The sequence below is a fragment of the Elgaria multicarinata genome, chromosome 11, assembly GCF_023053635.1.
Source record: "Elgaria multicarinata webbii isolate HBS135686 ecotype San Diego chromosome 11, rElgMul1.1.pri, whole genome shotgun sequence".
NCBI lineage: Eukaryota > Metazoa > Chordata > Lepidosauria > Squamata > Anguidae > Elgaria > Elgaria multicarinata.
Window position 1 is genome coordinate 31,179,563 of NC_086181.1, and position 16,386 is coordinate 31,195,948.

The 16,386-nt window shown below is 45.0% G+C and overlaps 1 protein-coding gene across 1 annotated transcript in view; it reads right to left on the reverse strand.

Annotated features, from left to right (window-relative positions):
* PRKCG (protein kinase C gamma) overlaps window positions 1-16,248 on the reverse strand; it is a 54,653-nt gene extending 38,405 nt beyond the window's left edge. The window contains exons 1-2 of the mRNA XM_063138410.1: window positions 15,583-16,248; window positions 237-268 (exon numbers count right to left, since the gene is read on the reverse strand). Coding sequence (XP_062994480.1) covers window positions 237-268; window positions 15,583-15,749 — 199 coding nt within the window. The 5' untranslated portion in view covers window positions 15,750-16,248. The remainder of the gene's footprint in view (window positions 1-236; window positions 269-15,582) is intronic.
* Window positions 16,249-16,386: the final 138 nt, after the last annotated feature.

Here is a 16,386-nt window from a genome sequence, read left to right on the forward strand (position 1 = left end):
ATGAAGAGTGTGCTCCTTCCCTGAGCATTGGCTTGCTACGGAGGATCCCCACTGCTATCCGAGCTCAAAGGGAAAGGGGCGTGACTTCAGCCCCCACAACCTCTCTTTTATAAAATCGTCATTCCTTCCCCTCTGTGATTCTGATGCGTTGCGTGATTGTGCGTTCACAACATGTGGCACTCGAAGTGTGAAAAGAAAGCCAACCAAATGGGGGAAAGTCAGAAGAAAGTACTTACCTAAGCATTGCAGCCCCTGCTTTCCAATCCCCCTGCATGGAAGAAACAAAAATAAGAAAAGAAACAGGTTGTTAGCTTACATGAAGCGTAGGATGTGCCAGTTGAAAGAGCACTGAGCTAGCAAATTTCTTAAATGTGGCCTTAGCAAACACATTCATGTGCCAACGGTGCGGGGGGTAGAGGGAATAAAACAGATTTCCTAGAATCTCTGGGAAAGGAGTCATGTCTAGTGGTTATAATGCCTGGAAGGTACGTGGGTTTCAGAAATGCTAAGTCCTCTTGGAAGTGAGAGAAACCAGTTGTACAAGACAATGCCTATTAGTTCTGGATAAATTAATCTGGAATAAGGATTGTCCCCTAGTTTAATTCTCACAATAACCACTAACATGGATTAGAATCCCCATAAGAAGGTGGGTGGAAACGGGACAGAATCTACCATTTTATTACATTGACTGCGATTATGGCTGGGTAATTAACAATGCAATCCTATGAATACTCCCAGGTAAGTAACATCAAAGATTTGGGCATGGGCAGGAGGGATAAGACTATCAGTGACTACTAGTCATGATAGCTATATATTACCTCTACTATTGGAGACAGTATACCTCTGTATGTCAGTTGCTCAGGGACAGAAGCAGAAGGGTGCTATTGCACTCCTAGGGTGACCCTATGAAAAGGAGGACAGGGCTCCTGTATCTTTAACAGTTGCATAGAAAAGGGAATTTCAGCAGGTGTCATTTGTATATATGGAGAACCTGGTGAAATTCCCTCTTCATCACAGCAGTTAAAGTGCAGGAGCTATGCTAGAGTGACCAGATTTAAAAGAGGGCAGGGCACCTGCAGCTTTAACTGTTGTGATGAAGAGGGAATTTCACCAGGTTCTCCATATATACAAATGACACCTGCTGAAATTCTCTTTTCAGTACAACTATTAAAGAGCCCTGTCCTCCTTTCCATATGGTCACCCTACATAGGCCTTCGGTGTGATCCAGTAAGGCTCTTCTTACAGACAGCCAGGATTCCTGGATTCCAAATTAAATATGTGTCAGCTAGTTATATTCAACCCCCCTCCCCTCGCCATCATCGCCATCAAACTGACAGCCAGTTTCTAAATGTTCCGCCAGGCCCTAACAGATGCTGGAAAAATTGCTGAAACTTCTTTCATCATGCAGAGGAGGGAAGAGATATCTCACATATTTCCCTTTGCAGTAATCAGAATCCTGATTGTGATGCTCTCTTCCCTTAAGGTTCAGCACTTGGATTTAATTAAAAATGCACGGAAGGAATAAACTAGCTAAGCAGGTTATGACAGGAGCAATGCAGAACACTGAAGGGAGAGAAAAACACCGAAGCCAGAAGAGTGAGCCACAAATGCCTCCTCTCGGCCATGTACAAATGAATTCATATTGTGCCGTGTGATGGATTTGTATGCTGGAATGGGAGAGGGGGTTGCCATCTTGGCCTCAGGCAGCGAAATGTCTTCGGCCAGCCCTACTCAACAGCATTTTGCACACGTGGGTCCTCCTTGTAAGAAGCAGCTATGGGGACCCCAAAATCATATTTGCCCCAGGACCCACAAATCCTCCAGGTGGTCCTGGGTGGTTTTTGTTTTGTTTTTTGCCAATCAGGACGAAAGAAACTCCAGGTATTCTCCATGAGGCCCATGCCCTTTATGGCTACACTACCCTGCACACATTCTAACAGAAAAAACAAATTCTAGTACCATAGTGGAGTATGCCTTCAGTTTCTCACAAAAACTGAAGTGGGAAACTCATTCTTAACCCTCACTGACTGTAGATAAAAAAACACTGGTTTAAATCAGTTTTTCAGCAATTACTCCACAAGAAGAGATCCTGAGTTTATATGCCTGAGGGGCGTTCTCATCTCAGGCCTGAGTGGGTGAATACAACCAGAAAACTCGACCCAGAGAATCTGTGGAGATATTTTAAGAAAATGGGGGTGGAGGAGGAAAAATAGGGCTTGAAACGTGTTTTGGGAGGGGGGGGAGACCCCGAAGCATTAATCCCACCTTCTCTTGGAAGGAAGACTGGTTAGGTTTGAATTCTCTGTTTCTGACTGGTATTTATATCTCCATATCTTTCCCCTAGAGACTCCAGCCCATGGCTTTGAATTTCCTCATCCCTTTGTGATCCTGGGTTGGATCGAAGCTGCGCTGCAGTTTTACGGCTTTTAAAATGTGAGGACAAAGATGGGGCAGGAGGTGGCCCGGAAGGATGCTGAGATATAACCCAGAATTGTAGACCCTGAATTCTGTGCAAAGAATAAAGGAGGCAGAAGCAGGGCCTGCCCCTCAGCTAGGGCTGCCAACGTCTTTGTTCCTGTCTCTGCCTTTCACAGCTAGTTGCCTCATGACTGATGAACATTTGGCAGCAGCTGCTTTTCCTACCATGGGGAAACAATGAAGGGGAAACCCCAAGATCATTTAATGGGCGTCAACAAGGCTGAGAAGCTTAAAACAGGACTTTCTTTGCATTTCCTCATTCTCTACTTGGTTTAAAGGGCGCTCCTAGCCGAGGCTTTTAATGGGCCATCACTCTGCCTCATTCGTGGAATTTTATAGGGGGTCCAGATGATGACGTTTTCCATTCAGAAGCCTCCCATGTTTTCACACCACTTTTATGGCTGAAAATCCATTAAGAAGAAAAAGACGGGTGAGCTGCACAGTGCCTTCTTAGAGCTGAGATCCTTCTGTCTGGAAGCACCCAAAGGTGGAGATGGAGCCTGAATAAGGACAACCCCAAATCATATATCCATATGATGGGGAGACAGTCCTCTACAATCTCCTATAAACTGCTGACTAGTTCAAGAACCCTTGTCTGTGTGCCACACACTCTCAAACAGATTACCCTCATCCCTCACATTAAAATCTCTAGGATCAGGCAGCAGCTCATAGTAAAGAGTTACCCAAGTGTGCGGATAGACACACGATTTGCAGTGAACCACTGGTAATTTCAGAGTGCATCCTTTATTATAATTGCTATTTTAATGTGAGGGATGAAGAATATCCAGTTAATAAGTGCAGAGGGGTTTTGTTGTTGGTTTGTTCTTTTACAGCAGCTCATAGGGATTAGTCACCCTGTTGTGAGGACATGATTTGAGGTAGTCCATAGCTTATTTCAGGGTGCATACATATTTAAAACCCTGATCTGCATATCAGCATTTATCTGCACCATTAAGTCAAAATTAGAGAGCTGGGAACTGCAAATAATGAGCCAGGAACCAACCTTAGCCTTGTACTCATCATGCCGTTATGCGGGTGTCTACACACCCCGGGGTGGATGCATGGTGGCGTGGCATCAATTAGGTGACGCAGCAGCCACTGCGCAGCCACCCTGGGGCTTCCCCTCAAAGCTGTGATGCAAAAACTTTGGAGACTTCCCCCACTTTTTTGTCCAGAGCACGGCAAGGACGGCGGATCCACTGTCGGCAGCCACTCCGGGGTCACAGCAGAGGCATGGCTGGGCAGATGGCGAGCCCTGATCAGTCGCCGTCCACCCATGTAGAGGCCTAACTGAAAATGTGGACTTTTGCTGCTGTGTGGAGATTAGCTGGTGCTCCCCTGCAGAAACAAAAGCGTGGAGCTTCAGTTACTGTGGGGCAGCAACCCACTGCCGTAAAGACAGCTCAGATCCTCACCCATCGGGGAAGGACAGAGAAAGGATGGATTTATGTATTTGCGTCCTCCCACGATAACTGGACTGTTCTTTGCAGGGGGCAGGTGTGTGAGAGTGCAAGTGCGCTTTTTTAATCATACCAAATCTGCACATAGCCAGATGTTTGCCCCACATAGTCACATCTAATTTTGCTGGGGTGTGCAGAATCTTGGAAAGCGATGCCAAAATAAACAGGCATGTGTGTGTATGTGTGCGTGTGTGTGTGTGTGATTCACACTGGCCTCACCTGCGCTTTTAACAGCAGCTTTCTCTCTAGGAGCATTGCTAAGCATTTAAAAGATGCAGGGCCCAATCGTTTCATTGGCACCCTGTGGAAGTGTTTCCCCCCACCCTAAGTTTCATTGCCATGTGGAGGGGGGATTATGGGAGCACAGTGCATAAGGAGAGGAAAGTTAACACTTGCATGGTAATTAGTTGGGGGGAAACTTAGGGCTCGAGGAAATAAATCCAGATCCCTGGTACATAGATTTGGGGCCAGAGCCTCCATTAGGGTGACCATATGAAAAGGAGGACAGGGCGCCTGTATCTTTAACAGTTGCATAGAAAAGGGAATGTCAGCAGGTGTCATCTTTATATATGGAGAACCTGGTGAAATTCCTTCTTCATCACAACAGTTAAAGTGCAGGAGCTATACTAGAGTGACCAGATTTAAAAGAGGGCAGGGCACCTGCAACTTTAACTGTTGTGATGAAGAGGAAATTTCACCTGGTTCCCCATATATACAAATGACACCTGCTGAAATTCTCTTTTCAATACAACTGTTAAAGATACAGGAGCCCTGTCCTCCTTTTCCTATGGTCACCCTAGCCTCCATAGGCCCAGGGCTAGCAGGCCTTGAACAGTTTCACTTGCTTGTGTGGTTGTCTGCATATCAAACTGCTATTAAAAGTACAACAGGAGGTGAAGTTTTGTTTTTATTATTATTATTATTATGGTGGTGGTGGTGGTGGTGGCCACCACAATCTTTAACCTGTTCACCTGATTTAAGTCCTGTTGATTTCAATGGAACTTACTGCCACACACAGGATTTAAAAAATAATAATCATGATCTTTTATAAAGGTGGACAGGGATGGCCAAGACGGTGGCTTGAATAGAAACATTTTGTCCAAAGTACCAATGCTAGGGTTACGAGGCATCACAATAAAATTAATATGTGTTTTGCATTGCTGGATTAACCACAGGGCAAAGGAGGCTATAGCCCCCCGGTTCAACATCTGAGAGGGCCCACTAGCTCGTCCAAATCCACAGCTTTCAAATACAAAAAGAGCAAGTTTCTAGCCCTTGTAGAACTCAAGATATGAGGAACAGAAGTTAACGTGACCCCAGAATTAGCCCTTTTGCACATATTCAAAGATACCAATGAACTTTTACTAAAAAAAGAAGAAGACTTTAATAGGATTTTTGCTAATAGCAGCCAAATTATTCACAGCCAGATGCTGGAAGAACACAACTGGATTGACGATACAAAAATGGTACAATAAATATAGTATGGGAACTTGCATTATCAGAAAAACTAACACAAAAAAATGAGAGTGTCAAGGGGACAGAAAAAAAGGGAAACTTTCACTGCTGATTGGTGGGACTTCATTACATACACAAATCAAGATGATGCGACAATACAAGTCCCAGCTACCTTTCAAAATTTGTGGTTTCAATGGGGGGGGAAAGTATATTGATAGCAAATTGAACTTACCTGTATGAGCTCAAAATTATTATTTTTGTTTTGTATATTTCTGTATCTTCCTCGCTGAAGTTGAAGAACATCATAAAAAGAAATGTATTATATCATGTATGGTTTGGTATATTTACCCATGAAGTTGTGTTAAAATTGTTTGTAAAATTGTTTTAATATTGAAAATCAATTAAAAAAAGACTTTTTTTAAAAAAAAAAGAACTCAAAATATGAGGCAAAACGTTCAGCCACGTTGCCATCGTTTTGTGAGAAATGTGTCTGCTACCCCCCCTTTCAGTGTGTTTTATTCTAAAGAGTGAATGATCAACAGAGTTGCCATTTATCTACAGAAGAGACTTCCTAGTTCATTTTGAATGCCTATTTATTTATTTATTTATTTGTCCGAGGAAGATGTGTGAGAGTAACACAAGGAGTGCGAAGTGGGGATCTTTCTGACTGAGCATTTTGCTGGCTCAGCTACTGGGCATGGCAGAAATCTCTTCCTGCCCAATCAGCTATTCTTCTCTAGACCTGCTACCTTTCCCTCCCGTTACAGCAGGAAAACAGCAACACACCAGGCTGGTTTATGGGATCAAGCAGTCAGTCCACTGTTGCTTATTCAATAAGGAAACATTTCTCCTCAGGCAGCAAAATGTGACATTTGGCTGTTGTGTCTAAATGAGGCCGTGTGACAGAGAGAGGGCGTGGGATTTTTCTGTGTCTGTGTGTTGTACGCTCTAAAAGAGGATGTGTGTATTTGTATTTGAATTCTCTGCCATGGAAGATATATTAGACTTTTACTTCCAGGTGATTTCCACTCAAATATGTAGTAAAAAGTAGTTTTGTGTTATTACTGTACATTGTTGACTGTGAGTGTGCGTGCACGTTCAAATGTCGTGGGTGAGTTCAGAATTGGTGGCACAGTAGGGAGCCCACTACCTTGATCTGATGTTTTGTGATCTGCAGTAAAAAGCCGACAGAGCACAAACTGTTAAAAAGATATGGTAGCAATTATTTAAAATGTTCTTGGCTTTCAGCCCAATATGCCGGCTTGCCTGTTTGCTTCCTCACTGCAAACCACTACATTTTCTTACGTTGTGGCAGTTATGTAGAAGGCTACTTGAATGGCATCTCAATTAGAACTCAGTTCGTTCTAAACTCAATTACTTCTACGCTCCCATGCATCTGTATTCAAAGGGAAAGCGTTACTGAAAGTAGAATGACACATGTACCATTCCAGCAATGCCTACTCCTGCCTAGCAACATTTCTTATCTTCCCGTAGTCCTGCTTGTTCAAGAACAGCTGCACTGGAGCTCAGAAGGAGTAATGTTTTGATCCAGGGTTCAGCCACCTTTTGCTCTGGAAAAAGGCCTCCTGTTTCAAGCCGCTCCCAATGGTCACTTGAAATTGGACTGCAGACCTTTGGTTTAAAGGCCAAACTGCATATTAACATGAGCAATCTGTGACTGCATCTTCCAGCATTTTTGCTATCACTTCAATGCACCTACAAGGTAATCTTAATTATGATTGAAGCTGTGGCCCCATGGGGGAAGGAGTGTTTAGCCTTCCAACCCACCCACCACTATACACACACAAACTAGGCCAGTTCACACGATCAAAACAGCTCTCTGTGGGTTGTTTAACCAAGGATCCCCAACCATTTTGGACCCGTGGGCACATTTGGGAATTTGAGGAACTGCTTAGGGCACCACCACAAAACGCCTAATCAGTGGGTCGCTCCTTTGGTGTCTACCTGACATGACTATGGTTCTTAGGATGTGCCTTATACAGCAAAATATTTTGTTTCATGTCTATCGGACACCACAACGACCCTTTAATAAGGGATTGTCTAATTTGGCTAATTGCTGGTGGTGCAGTAAATATAAGCTTGTTTTAAGCATGTTTTGGCAATGTCCAGTAGTTCCTTTTAGGGGGTGAGGAGGTTATTACAAAGATAAATGTTGTACTGGAATAGTGTTTGATATTCACTGATGTAGATGCTCTTTTAAATTATTTTCCTGCTTCATGGAAATTAACAAATGATCAGCATAAATGGATTCTCCTTGCCTTTTTGACAACTAAAAGGCTGATATTACAACACTGGAAGGATAAACACTCATCTCCTATAATGTAATGGACCTTTCAATACTTTCAGTATTTGAATAGGTGGGATATAAAAGCCACCTTCAAATGGATACGTATTTGGATATTTGCTCTGCTTTTGTTTAAGCCTATGTATAATTGCTAGAAGTGGCCACTCTTTGGCTCTGGCTCTTCCACCAGGCCTGTGGGAACATTTCCCAGATTTGCTTCTCCACCTGCACCTTAAGTTCAACAGGTGAATCCCTGCAGCATATTTCATCTAGTAAGACCTGCCAAAGAGCACACAGCAGGACTGTATCAGTGAATCGCAACTTCCATGTAGATCTCCCACCTTTCCAAGCAAGATTGGACCAGGCCCTTTTCTGTATGCCTTTTGCCATTAATTGAAACAGTTCCTGTTTTCTCCAGCCTTTATCAGCTTTCTCTTTACTCAATGTTTACTCAAAGTTAGCCCCCTGAATACAATGGGCTTTACTTCCAAGTACGTGTTCATAAGTCTGCAACTTTAGTCTTATGAGGTGTTGTTTCTTCTCTTAAGTTTTAATGAGGTTTTACTGTCTTCATTACACCGTGCTTTTGACATTATAAATATAAATGTAGTTTTTGTGTGTATTATACACCACTTTAAGCACTCGATCTGGGCTACGAAGGTGACTCTGAGATTTATAAAGAAGTAAAGAATAAAATAAATATGGGGCTGAGACCTGATGTCTATGTACATTGATGGTGCTATATAAATAAATAATAATAATAATAATAATAATAATAATAATAATAATAATAATAATAATAATAATAATAATAATATGTGGTGAGCCCCAACCGTCACATCTCCAGTTGGGAATGGAAATGTTTGTATGTTAGTTATTATAAAGACTTCTATGCCCTGTGCTATGTGAGTCATGAACAAAGATGAGGGGTTTAGCATATTTTGGCTCTGCCTGACACTAACTCCCAACACTGTGGGGGTGCTGGTGTCAAAGATCCAAGTTTTGCCACAGCTGCCTTTTCTTCTAACTTCAGACAGAGTCTGATGCCTCTTCGGCCTAATCTACACCAAGCAGGATATTCCACTATGAAATATAAAAGACAGGAGCCACACTACTGCTTTATAGCAGTGTTGAAGTGCACTGACAACTGTTGGGGCCCATGGACACATACCATATACCGCTTTCATAGCGCTATATCCTCCTTAGTGTGGTTCTTGCCTTTTATATACTGCTTCCATAGTGCAATATCCTGCTTGGTGTAGATGAGGCCCTCCATCAGCCTTTCTCCCTATCATTTTATTTTTATTTTATTTATTTATTACATTTTTATACCGCCCAATAGCCGAAGCTCTCTGGGCGGTTCACAAAATATCATATCGGATCAGCCCTTGGAAAGGAACCTTCTTGTTGTTTGTTTAACTGTAGAGTGCCATTAATGTACAGGGAAGTGCCTACAGAGTCACATAAGCAACAATCATAATAAAGGTCCCTGCAGCAAGGATCTTACAAATCCAAACTCTGACGGTAGGGAGGAGAGCAGAAGGGAGCCAAGGAACAGGCAAGGATAACAAAGCAGGAAATATGTGCAAATGCAGTAATACAGAATTAGGGCCCGACTGGATATGATGCAGGAGCTCTGTGGATAGGGGCTTCCGGGTGTTGTCTAGGTATTAATGGCAGCTGTGTGGAGGGGAAGCTTCTGTGCTGCAATCTGGATTGCAGCACAGAAGCAGGGCTAACCCTTTCCCTCATGCCATTTTCCCAGTTAAAATTGCCCTCGTTGCGAAGCTGCTATTTGCCCTGCAGAGCAAAGCATAACAGTCCTGTTCGGAAGACACCTTAAACCATGCTGGTTAAGCAGCAGGATTTAAGGTGTCTTGTGCGAAGCGTTTTGCTAAAACCTGTTCACTCACTAGCCACAGTCAGACCGCATGGCTTAAAAGTGTTGTGTGTGACAGAACGGCTTGTGGTTTGTGCTAACCCCAGAGAACCGCAGCTTGTCATCTGAACAGGCCCACAGATACCCATATGACACCTGTACGTTTTGTTCCATGGGACAGAAAGTGACGGAAGTGGTTTTAAAATGGCACACAAAGACAGCATTACACCCTTGCACTGGTTGTCTGACCTGTGAAAAATTGCAAAAATTGATGCTTGCCCGCCCCCCCCCCCCGCCCCCCGCATAATGTTTTTCACCCAGAAGGTAGGGTGAATACAGGCTTCTGTATCTTTTTCCTTGAGGTGCAAAAAGCAGCTGGGTGGAGCTGAGTGAGAAAACAGCTGGAAAGGATTAAGCTGCACCCATTCCCTTCCCCATTCTCTCTCTCTCACTCACTCCCGGGCAAGATCTACACTACTGCTTTAAAACAGTTTATAACAGCAGTGACCACTGTTGGGGCCCAGGACACACCCCAGATACAGTTTTCAAACCATTTCCAAAGTGTCATATCCTGCTTGGTGTAGATCTGCCCGCCGTCCCCCCACACAGCATCCCTCTACTGAAACTTATAGCCTCTCCAAGGCTGCTTTTAGTTAAAAGAAAGAGAGATAGAGAAAGAGAGAGACAGAGAGAAGATACACTCGGCTGCATGTAACATGTAGCTTGCTCCTCCTTTGGGAGTAGGACCCACTGAATACATAAGATCAGACTGCAAGTATTTCAGCAGAATGACCTGTCCAATTCCATGTCAGAGCTATCACTGTCCAGCACCACTCTCTTTCTACTATCCATGGATAAGGGTATAGGACCCTCCTCCTGCTAGCAACTGCTGCCCTGTTGTTTTAAGGTTAAACAGTGTGTGCCAGTGTGCAATAGTGATTGGCAGTGATTGAATTATGGGGGAAAGTTGGTGGCTCTAATGAAATACACACACACACACACACACACACACACACACACACACACACACACACCATTTTAACCAAATCATGGTCCCTCTCCTCCCCATGAGTTTTGGACTTAGGTTTAGGAAGCCCTGAGTTCAAATACCAATGTTCACCCCTTTGAGCATTGTCAAAGAAGGGTAGAAACTGACTCTAATAACTTTCTGCTGTCATATTTCAAGCTCCACCCATATGTAGGAGAACATATCCCCACTCCTTTTGATAATGAACTGAGCTGATGAGAGCCAACAGGATTGTAGCCAAATCAGGGCCACTGAGAAACAAGGAGGTGGTATCAGCATGCTTGGGTAAATCCCAAGAGTTACAGAAATATAAAAACAAAACAAAAATGTTTAGGAAAAACAACCCAAGGAGTGCAGAAACAAACAAACAAACAAACCCCAAACAGCCCAATGTGGATTGAATGTGTTCAGTGGCCACAAAGTGTCTGTTGGAGGGGTGGGAGTGAAATGGAAAACTGAATGTAATGGAGTATCCTGAAAGAGGTTATGGATGGCAGGAACACTGAACGTAAACACTCCACCCTGCAACGTTTTGACTTTGTCCTGCTTTCCCTTTGCCCATTATATCTCTTCCCCAAAGGTGAAGCAGTGGGGAGAGACAGGAGGAGATAGGGAGGAAGCCTGAGCTTCAGCTCTGATAGGCTCACAGCATAATGGGTTTTTTCCCTCTTTGGGGAAAAGATGGGGGAACAGGGTGCACAGCTTCAGTCATATCTATCAGCTTTTCCCAAATGGATGCCCTCCAGATGTGTTGGACTACAGTTTCCATAATCCCCCAGTCAGCATAGCTGTGTTGTGGGAGTTGCAGTCCAACGGATCTGGAGGCCACCGGAATGAGGAAGGCAGATGTATATGCAGCACAAGAGAAGAGAAGGAAGCTGGGACTGCTTCGCTTGACTAGTCCCAGGATCAATCTGCTCCAACATTCCTCTTCCAACAGCAACCCGGCAGGTGCCTTTGGGAAGCTCACAGGTAGGGCGCAATACGGCGACGTTTGTCCCCAGCACCGTGGATTCAGAGGTAAGCTGCCTCCGTACATTGAGACCGTTCTCATGCTTAAGAGCCATTGACAGTCCCGTCTTCCCCCATAAGAGTTGAAGCTTATTTTAACACTGACAACGGGACAGTGTCTCCCACTATCCCCGGAAGGCAGTAGGCCAGTCTTCCCCAACCTGGCGCCCTCCAGGTGTGTTGGGCTGCAACCCTCAGAACCCCCCAGCTAGCTGGCTGGGGGGTTCTGGGAGTTGTAGTCCAACACAACTGGAGGGTGCCAGGTTGCAGAAGGTGGCACTAGGCTAGCTTAGAGAACGTCTGCATGATGCCGCACACAGCTCTGTCCTCCCAATGCCTCACTGCCTTCCCGGCATTGGCTGCCTGAGGCTGCCACCCACCTCACTCTGCCTAATGACAGGGCTGGCCCTGGTAGTGCCTATGTAGCTAAAGCCCAGCAAGGGGGTGGTCAAAGAGGGTTCTACTGTGTTAAAGCCTGGGTTATATTCCAGCTGGCTTCAGGACTGTCTGTGTTCTGGTCATTTGTTTACATGTCCAGATTCTGGGATTCCACAATGTTCCTGGACCTTTGATTCCTTAGTCTGCTTAGCCTTTTTTGAATTTGTTTTGATTGTTTGTTTCTGTTCTATGCCAGAAGCATTTTGCAAAGAACAAGAATACAGGTCCCCGCTTTAAGGGGGGGACGACCAAGAGAGGGAGGGTGGGAGGGAAGGAGATGGTAGCAGCATGAAGAAGGCTAGAATTTGAGTTACGTGTACTGTGGCAGGGGTAGAAGACCCGTGGCCCTCTAGATGGTGTTGTACTCCACATCCCATCTGCCACAGCCAGCATGGTCAATGGGAGCTGTAGTCTAATAACATCTGGAGAACCTCTGGGTCCTCACCACTGTACTAAGGGCTTCATTTCAGTAGGGGATGAGGGTCGAGGGGTCATGCCACAGACATCATAGAAAATGTGGGGTTTGAAGTGAGATTTGGCGTGAGTGAGAGAGGCAGCATCAGGTGTTGTGGGAGGCCTTCCAGACATAAGGTGCAGCAAGGGGGAAAGGCAGGGTTATTTGAGAGTGCAGGAAATCTTTGAGTAGGACAGCGATGGAGGAGCAGAGATGATCACACAGGCAGGGATGTATCGAAGTATGAGAGCAGAGTGATAAAGGAGGGGCTTAACAACTAGACATTCTTATATCTGGCATTTCACTGGGAAACCTTTTCCTCCTTCAGCTCCATCCCATTTCCTTATGTTCTCCACTCAAGTGCAGAGGTTCGCTCCTCATCCGTTCCCAGCTACTCAACTCATCTGCAGCCTTGAAAACTGTTTTTATATGATCCTCACAGCTGCAGGTTTCTCACCTGCTCATTGCTGATATTTTTATTGGATTGTTCATATTTCAAGATCTCTGCCCATAATATGCAGAAGATATATTATGCGCAGAATTTTCCACTCGGTGGCGTTTTTTTTAGATGGCAGAGCTGTGTGTCAGAACAAATTTCTGTCATTTCTGCTGCTTCAGGAATGCAGTTGAGAAAAATATGCTTGAGAACAGGAGCTTCTGGAGGCAGCAAAGAGGAACCCCAAGCATGCTTTCCAAAAGAGAGGGAGAAAGAGGCAGGAGAGAGATATAATAATGGTACATTGTTCTTTAAAAGTATAAGACATGGTGTTGGTGTTGTTTACATCACACCCACTGTTCTGAGATCTGAAATTCCCATGTAGGAATGTAAATGGCTCAAAGGATTGTTAGGCAGTAGGCTCCATATTTAATATTTACAATACTTCTTTTTTAAAAAAATGACAAGATATCCATGGTTGTACTGTGATTTCAACAAATTCCCTTGGTATTCTATATTTTTCCCCCACCAATGCTTTTAATGGAGGAAATGTCCATCATTTGACAGGTTACAAACGTAGCAACCTTATGACAATCGCGTACCTCTTGGCCCCAGCACTACACATGATGGGACCTAGACGCTCTGAAAGCTCTGCCGTGGGTGCACGGTGGTGCTGCGTCAGTTATATGACGCAGCAGGCACCTCGCAGTCATTGCGGGGCTTTCCCGCAAAGCTATGAGTTTAAAAAGTTGGGGACTTTCCCCAACTTTTTCTCTGGAGAGAGGTGAATATGGCGCATCTGGCATCTAACCTTGCTTCGGCATCACAGCGGAGGTGTTTCTGGGTGGATGGTGACCCCTAATTAGTTGGCATCTGCCCGGGTAGAGGGCAGGAGGTGGGTGCGCGAGCTGAATGGATGCCAGAAAGCCTGCACCCTCCCTCTGCATCGGGATTAACCGCCACCACCCCACAGCAGAGAAAGCATGGGGGCTCCCTAAACACAACAGCAACTGGGCACCATCAAGACAGCCCCATAAATTACAGATAACCAGAAACAATACACCTTGAACAGAAAGGCGTGATCAGGGATATCTCTTTAGAGGATCTAAGAGTTTGTAGGTAGTGCAGTGACTATTCTAGGGTCATGGTTACATGCCCTGAACACTTCCCTGCAAAATTCCAAAATATGGGTTAGGACTATGGATTTTGGAGATGATAGCTATATCATTTCATGGATATTTCCAATGTAGTATTTGACATCCTGAGAATCACGTCTTTCATTTTAAAAAGCAAGTTCCTGGTCCTGATTGTTATGGGTAACAAAATCTCCATGCCGTCCTCTCTCTTCTGTTCACCTTCATCCTTGTCCCCAAACCCCCATAATAATTCCCACATGAATCACAGGAAGATGAATTATCCAGAACTAGGCATCTTACCCAAATATACTTAATCTGCATAATATATTCGGATATACTTGGTCTCTGACTGCATAATTTCATTTTCTGGAAGCAGAAATTTGATTGAAGGCAGTGGTTGGGGGAGACACAGAATACACATATTTCAGTCTATGGGGCTCTAAGATGAAATCAAAGGTTCTGTGGGGTCAAAAAGAACTATATAGGGCCATAGACTGTGGGAGAGAAACAGGACCAGAGCATATAATAAGATCTAGGAGACTATAGGGAGTTTATTGAGTCAAAAGAGTGGGGCTAAGAGGCTGCTGTATGGATGGAACTATGAGATTATAGGTTGAGGAATACAGCACCCAAGAGACAGGGCTAGGAAGATAAAAGGTGATAGATTGGGGCAGGAGGGTTATGAGTTACACCTTTAGGACTATGGGAATAGTCCTTATGGAGGATAGTACTGAGCTTGGGTGCTTCCAGATGAGACTTTAACCCTACCACATTCACGGAATTTTACAGGAGTTCTTCTAGTCATTATCTTACATTTGTAACCCTCCCATGTTTTCCCACTGCTTGTTCTATCTTGTCTTTCCCACCACTAGAAATCTGTTAAGGAAGGAGAGATGGAATAACTGCGCAATGTCCTTTGTTTTGTAGCTCTAGAAGCCATCTGTCTGGAAGCCCCCATAGAGGGACCACTGCTCAGCTCAGCATGGGCTATGAGTAACACACCTGGGCCAAGATTACCCAAATTCTCCAACAAGGGACAGTGAATTATATGACTCGCCCACATTTTGCATACATCTGCATCATTTATTTCATTTTGCAATTATTATAGGCAAAAAAGCAAAGAAATATCCAGGACACCAAAGCCTCATCCCTTGACCACTAGAAATGCTACTGAGCTTCACTCTAATTTCAGAGATTTCACCAAGTATGGCCCAAGATTTTCTTCCCAGCCATAAAGAGGACTAGAAACTTAAAAAAATTAAAAATGAACACTGAGATGCTCAATTCTGTCCCTGCTACCAATTTCTGGACGCCTTCTACACCTGGCCAGAATCACAGCACATAGACAGCCTGGAGTAAAAAAGTAGCTTTTTGTGGGGAAGAGGGATAGGAGAGAAGCAAGGACCTACGAACGGCGATAAGGGGGTAATCCGGTCAACCCCAAAGGGCTGTGGGGAGACAGAGCAAATAATAAGGCAGGCTGCAGGGGTAGGTTGCTCTCACCAGATGAAGTCCGTGCAGTGGCTGCAGAAGGTGGGCTGCTTGAAGAAGCGGGCGGTGAACTTGTGGCTCTTGACCTCATGGATGACCTTCTGGCGTAGCGCCCCCTTGCGGCAGAAAAGCGGCTTGGTTAAGCATTCGGTCTCGGTGGGGGAGCTCAGCAGTGCCATGGTGCCCCCTGGGGGAAGCCCCAGTGCCCTGACCCACAAACGCAAGGGTGCTCAGGAGGGAGGGAGGGAGGGAAGAAGCAATTAAAAGATGGACCCAGCGAAGGGAGCCGGAGCTGGAGAAATCGGTGGGTGAAGGGTGGGGAGAGGGTTAGGCGGATGGAGGGATGCCTGGATGACAGATCAGGCAATGGGTTTAGGGGATGGAAGGAAAGCAGAGAAGTGATGGGAGAAGGAAGGACTAGAAGGACTGGGGTGGGGGGACGGAAAGATACCGGGAGGTGGAAGGTGAAGGAAAGCGGAGGAGGTGTGAATGGAGAGATGGACGAGAAAAAGGTGAGTGGAATAAAAAGAAAGGAAAGAAAGGAAAGAGGAAGATGCGGAGAATGGGGAAACAGCAGCTGGAGAGGGAGGTGAACGGCTCAGGAACAGCTCCACGGGGTGAGAGAGAGAGAGAAACAAACAGGTTGAGGATTTGGGCTGTGTCTGTTTCTCGCTCGCGGAGATTTGGATGGGGGAGGCTGAGGCGGGGGGGGGGGGGCGGAGGAGAGGAGGAGGAGTCAGAGTTTAAAGAGGAATCGTTGGAAACAAGCATGATGAGAAGCCGAGAGCGAGGAGGACGCTCTTCCTTGCTCTAACC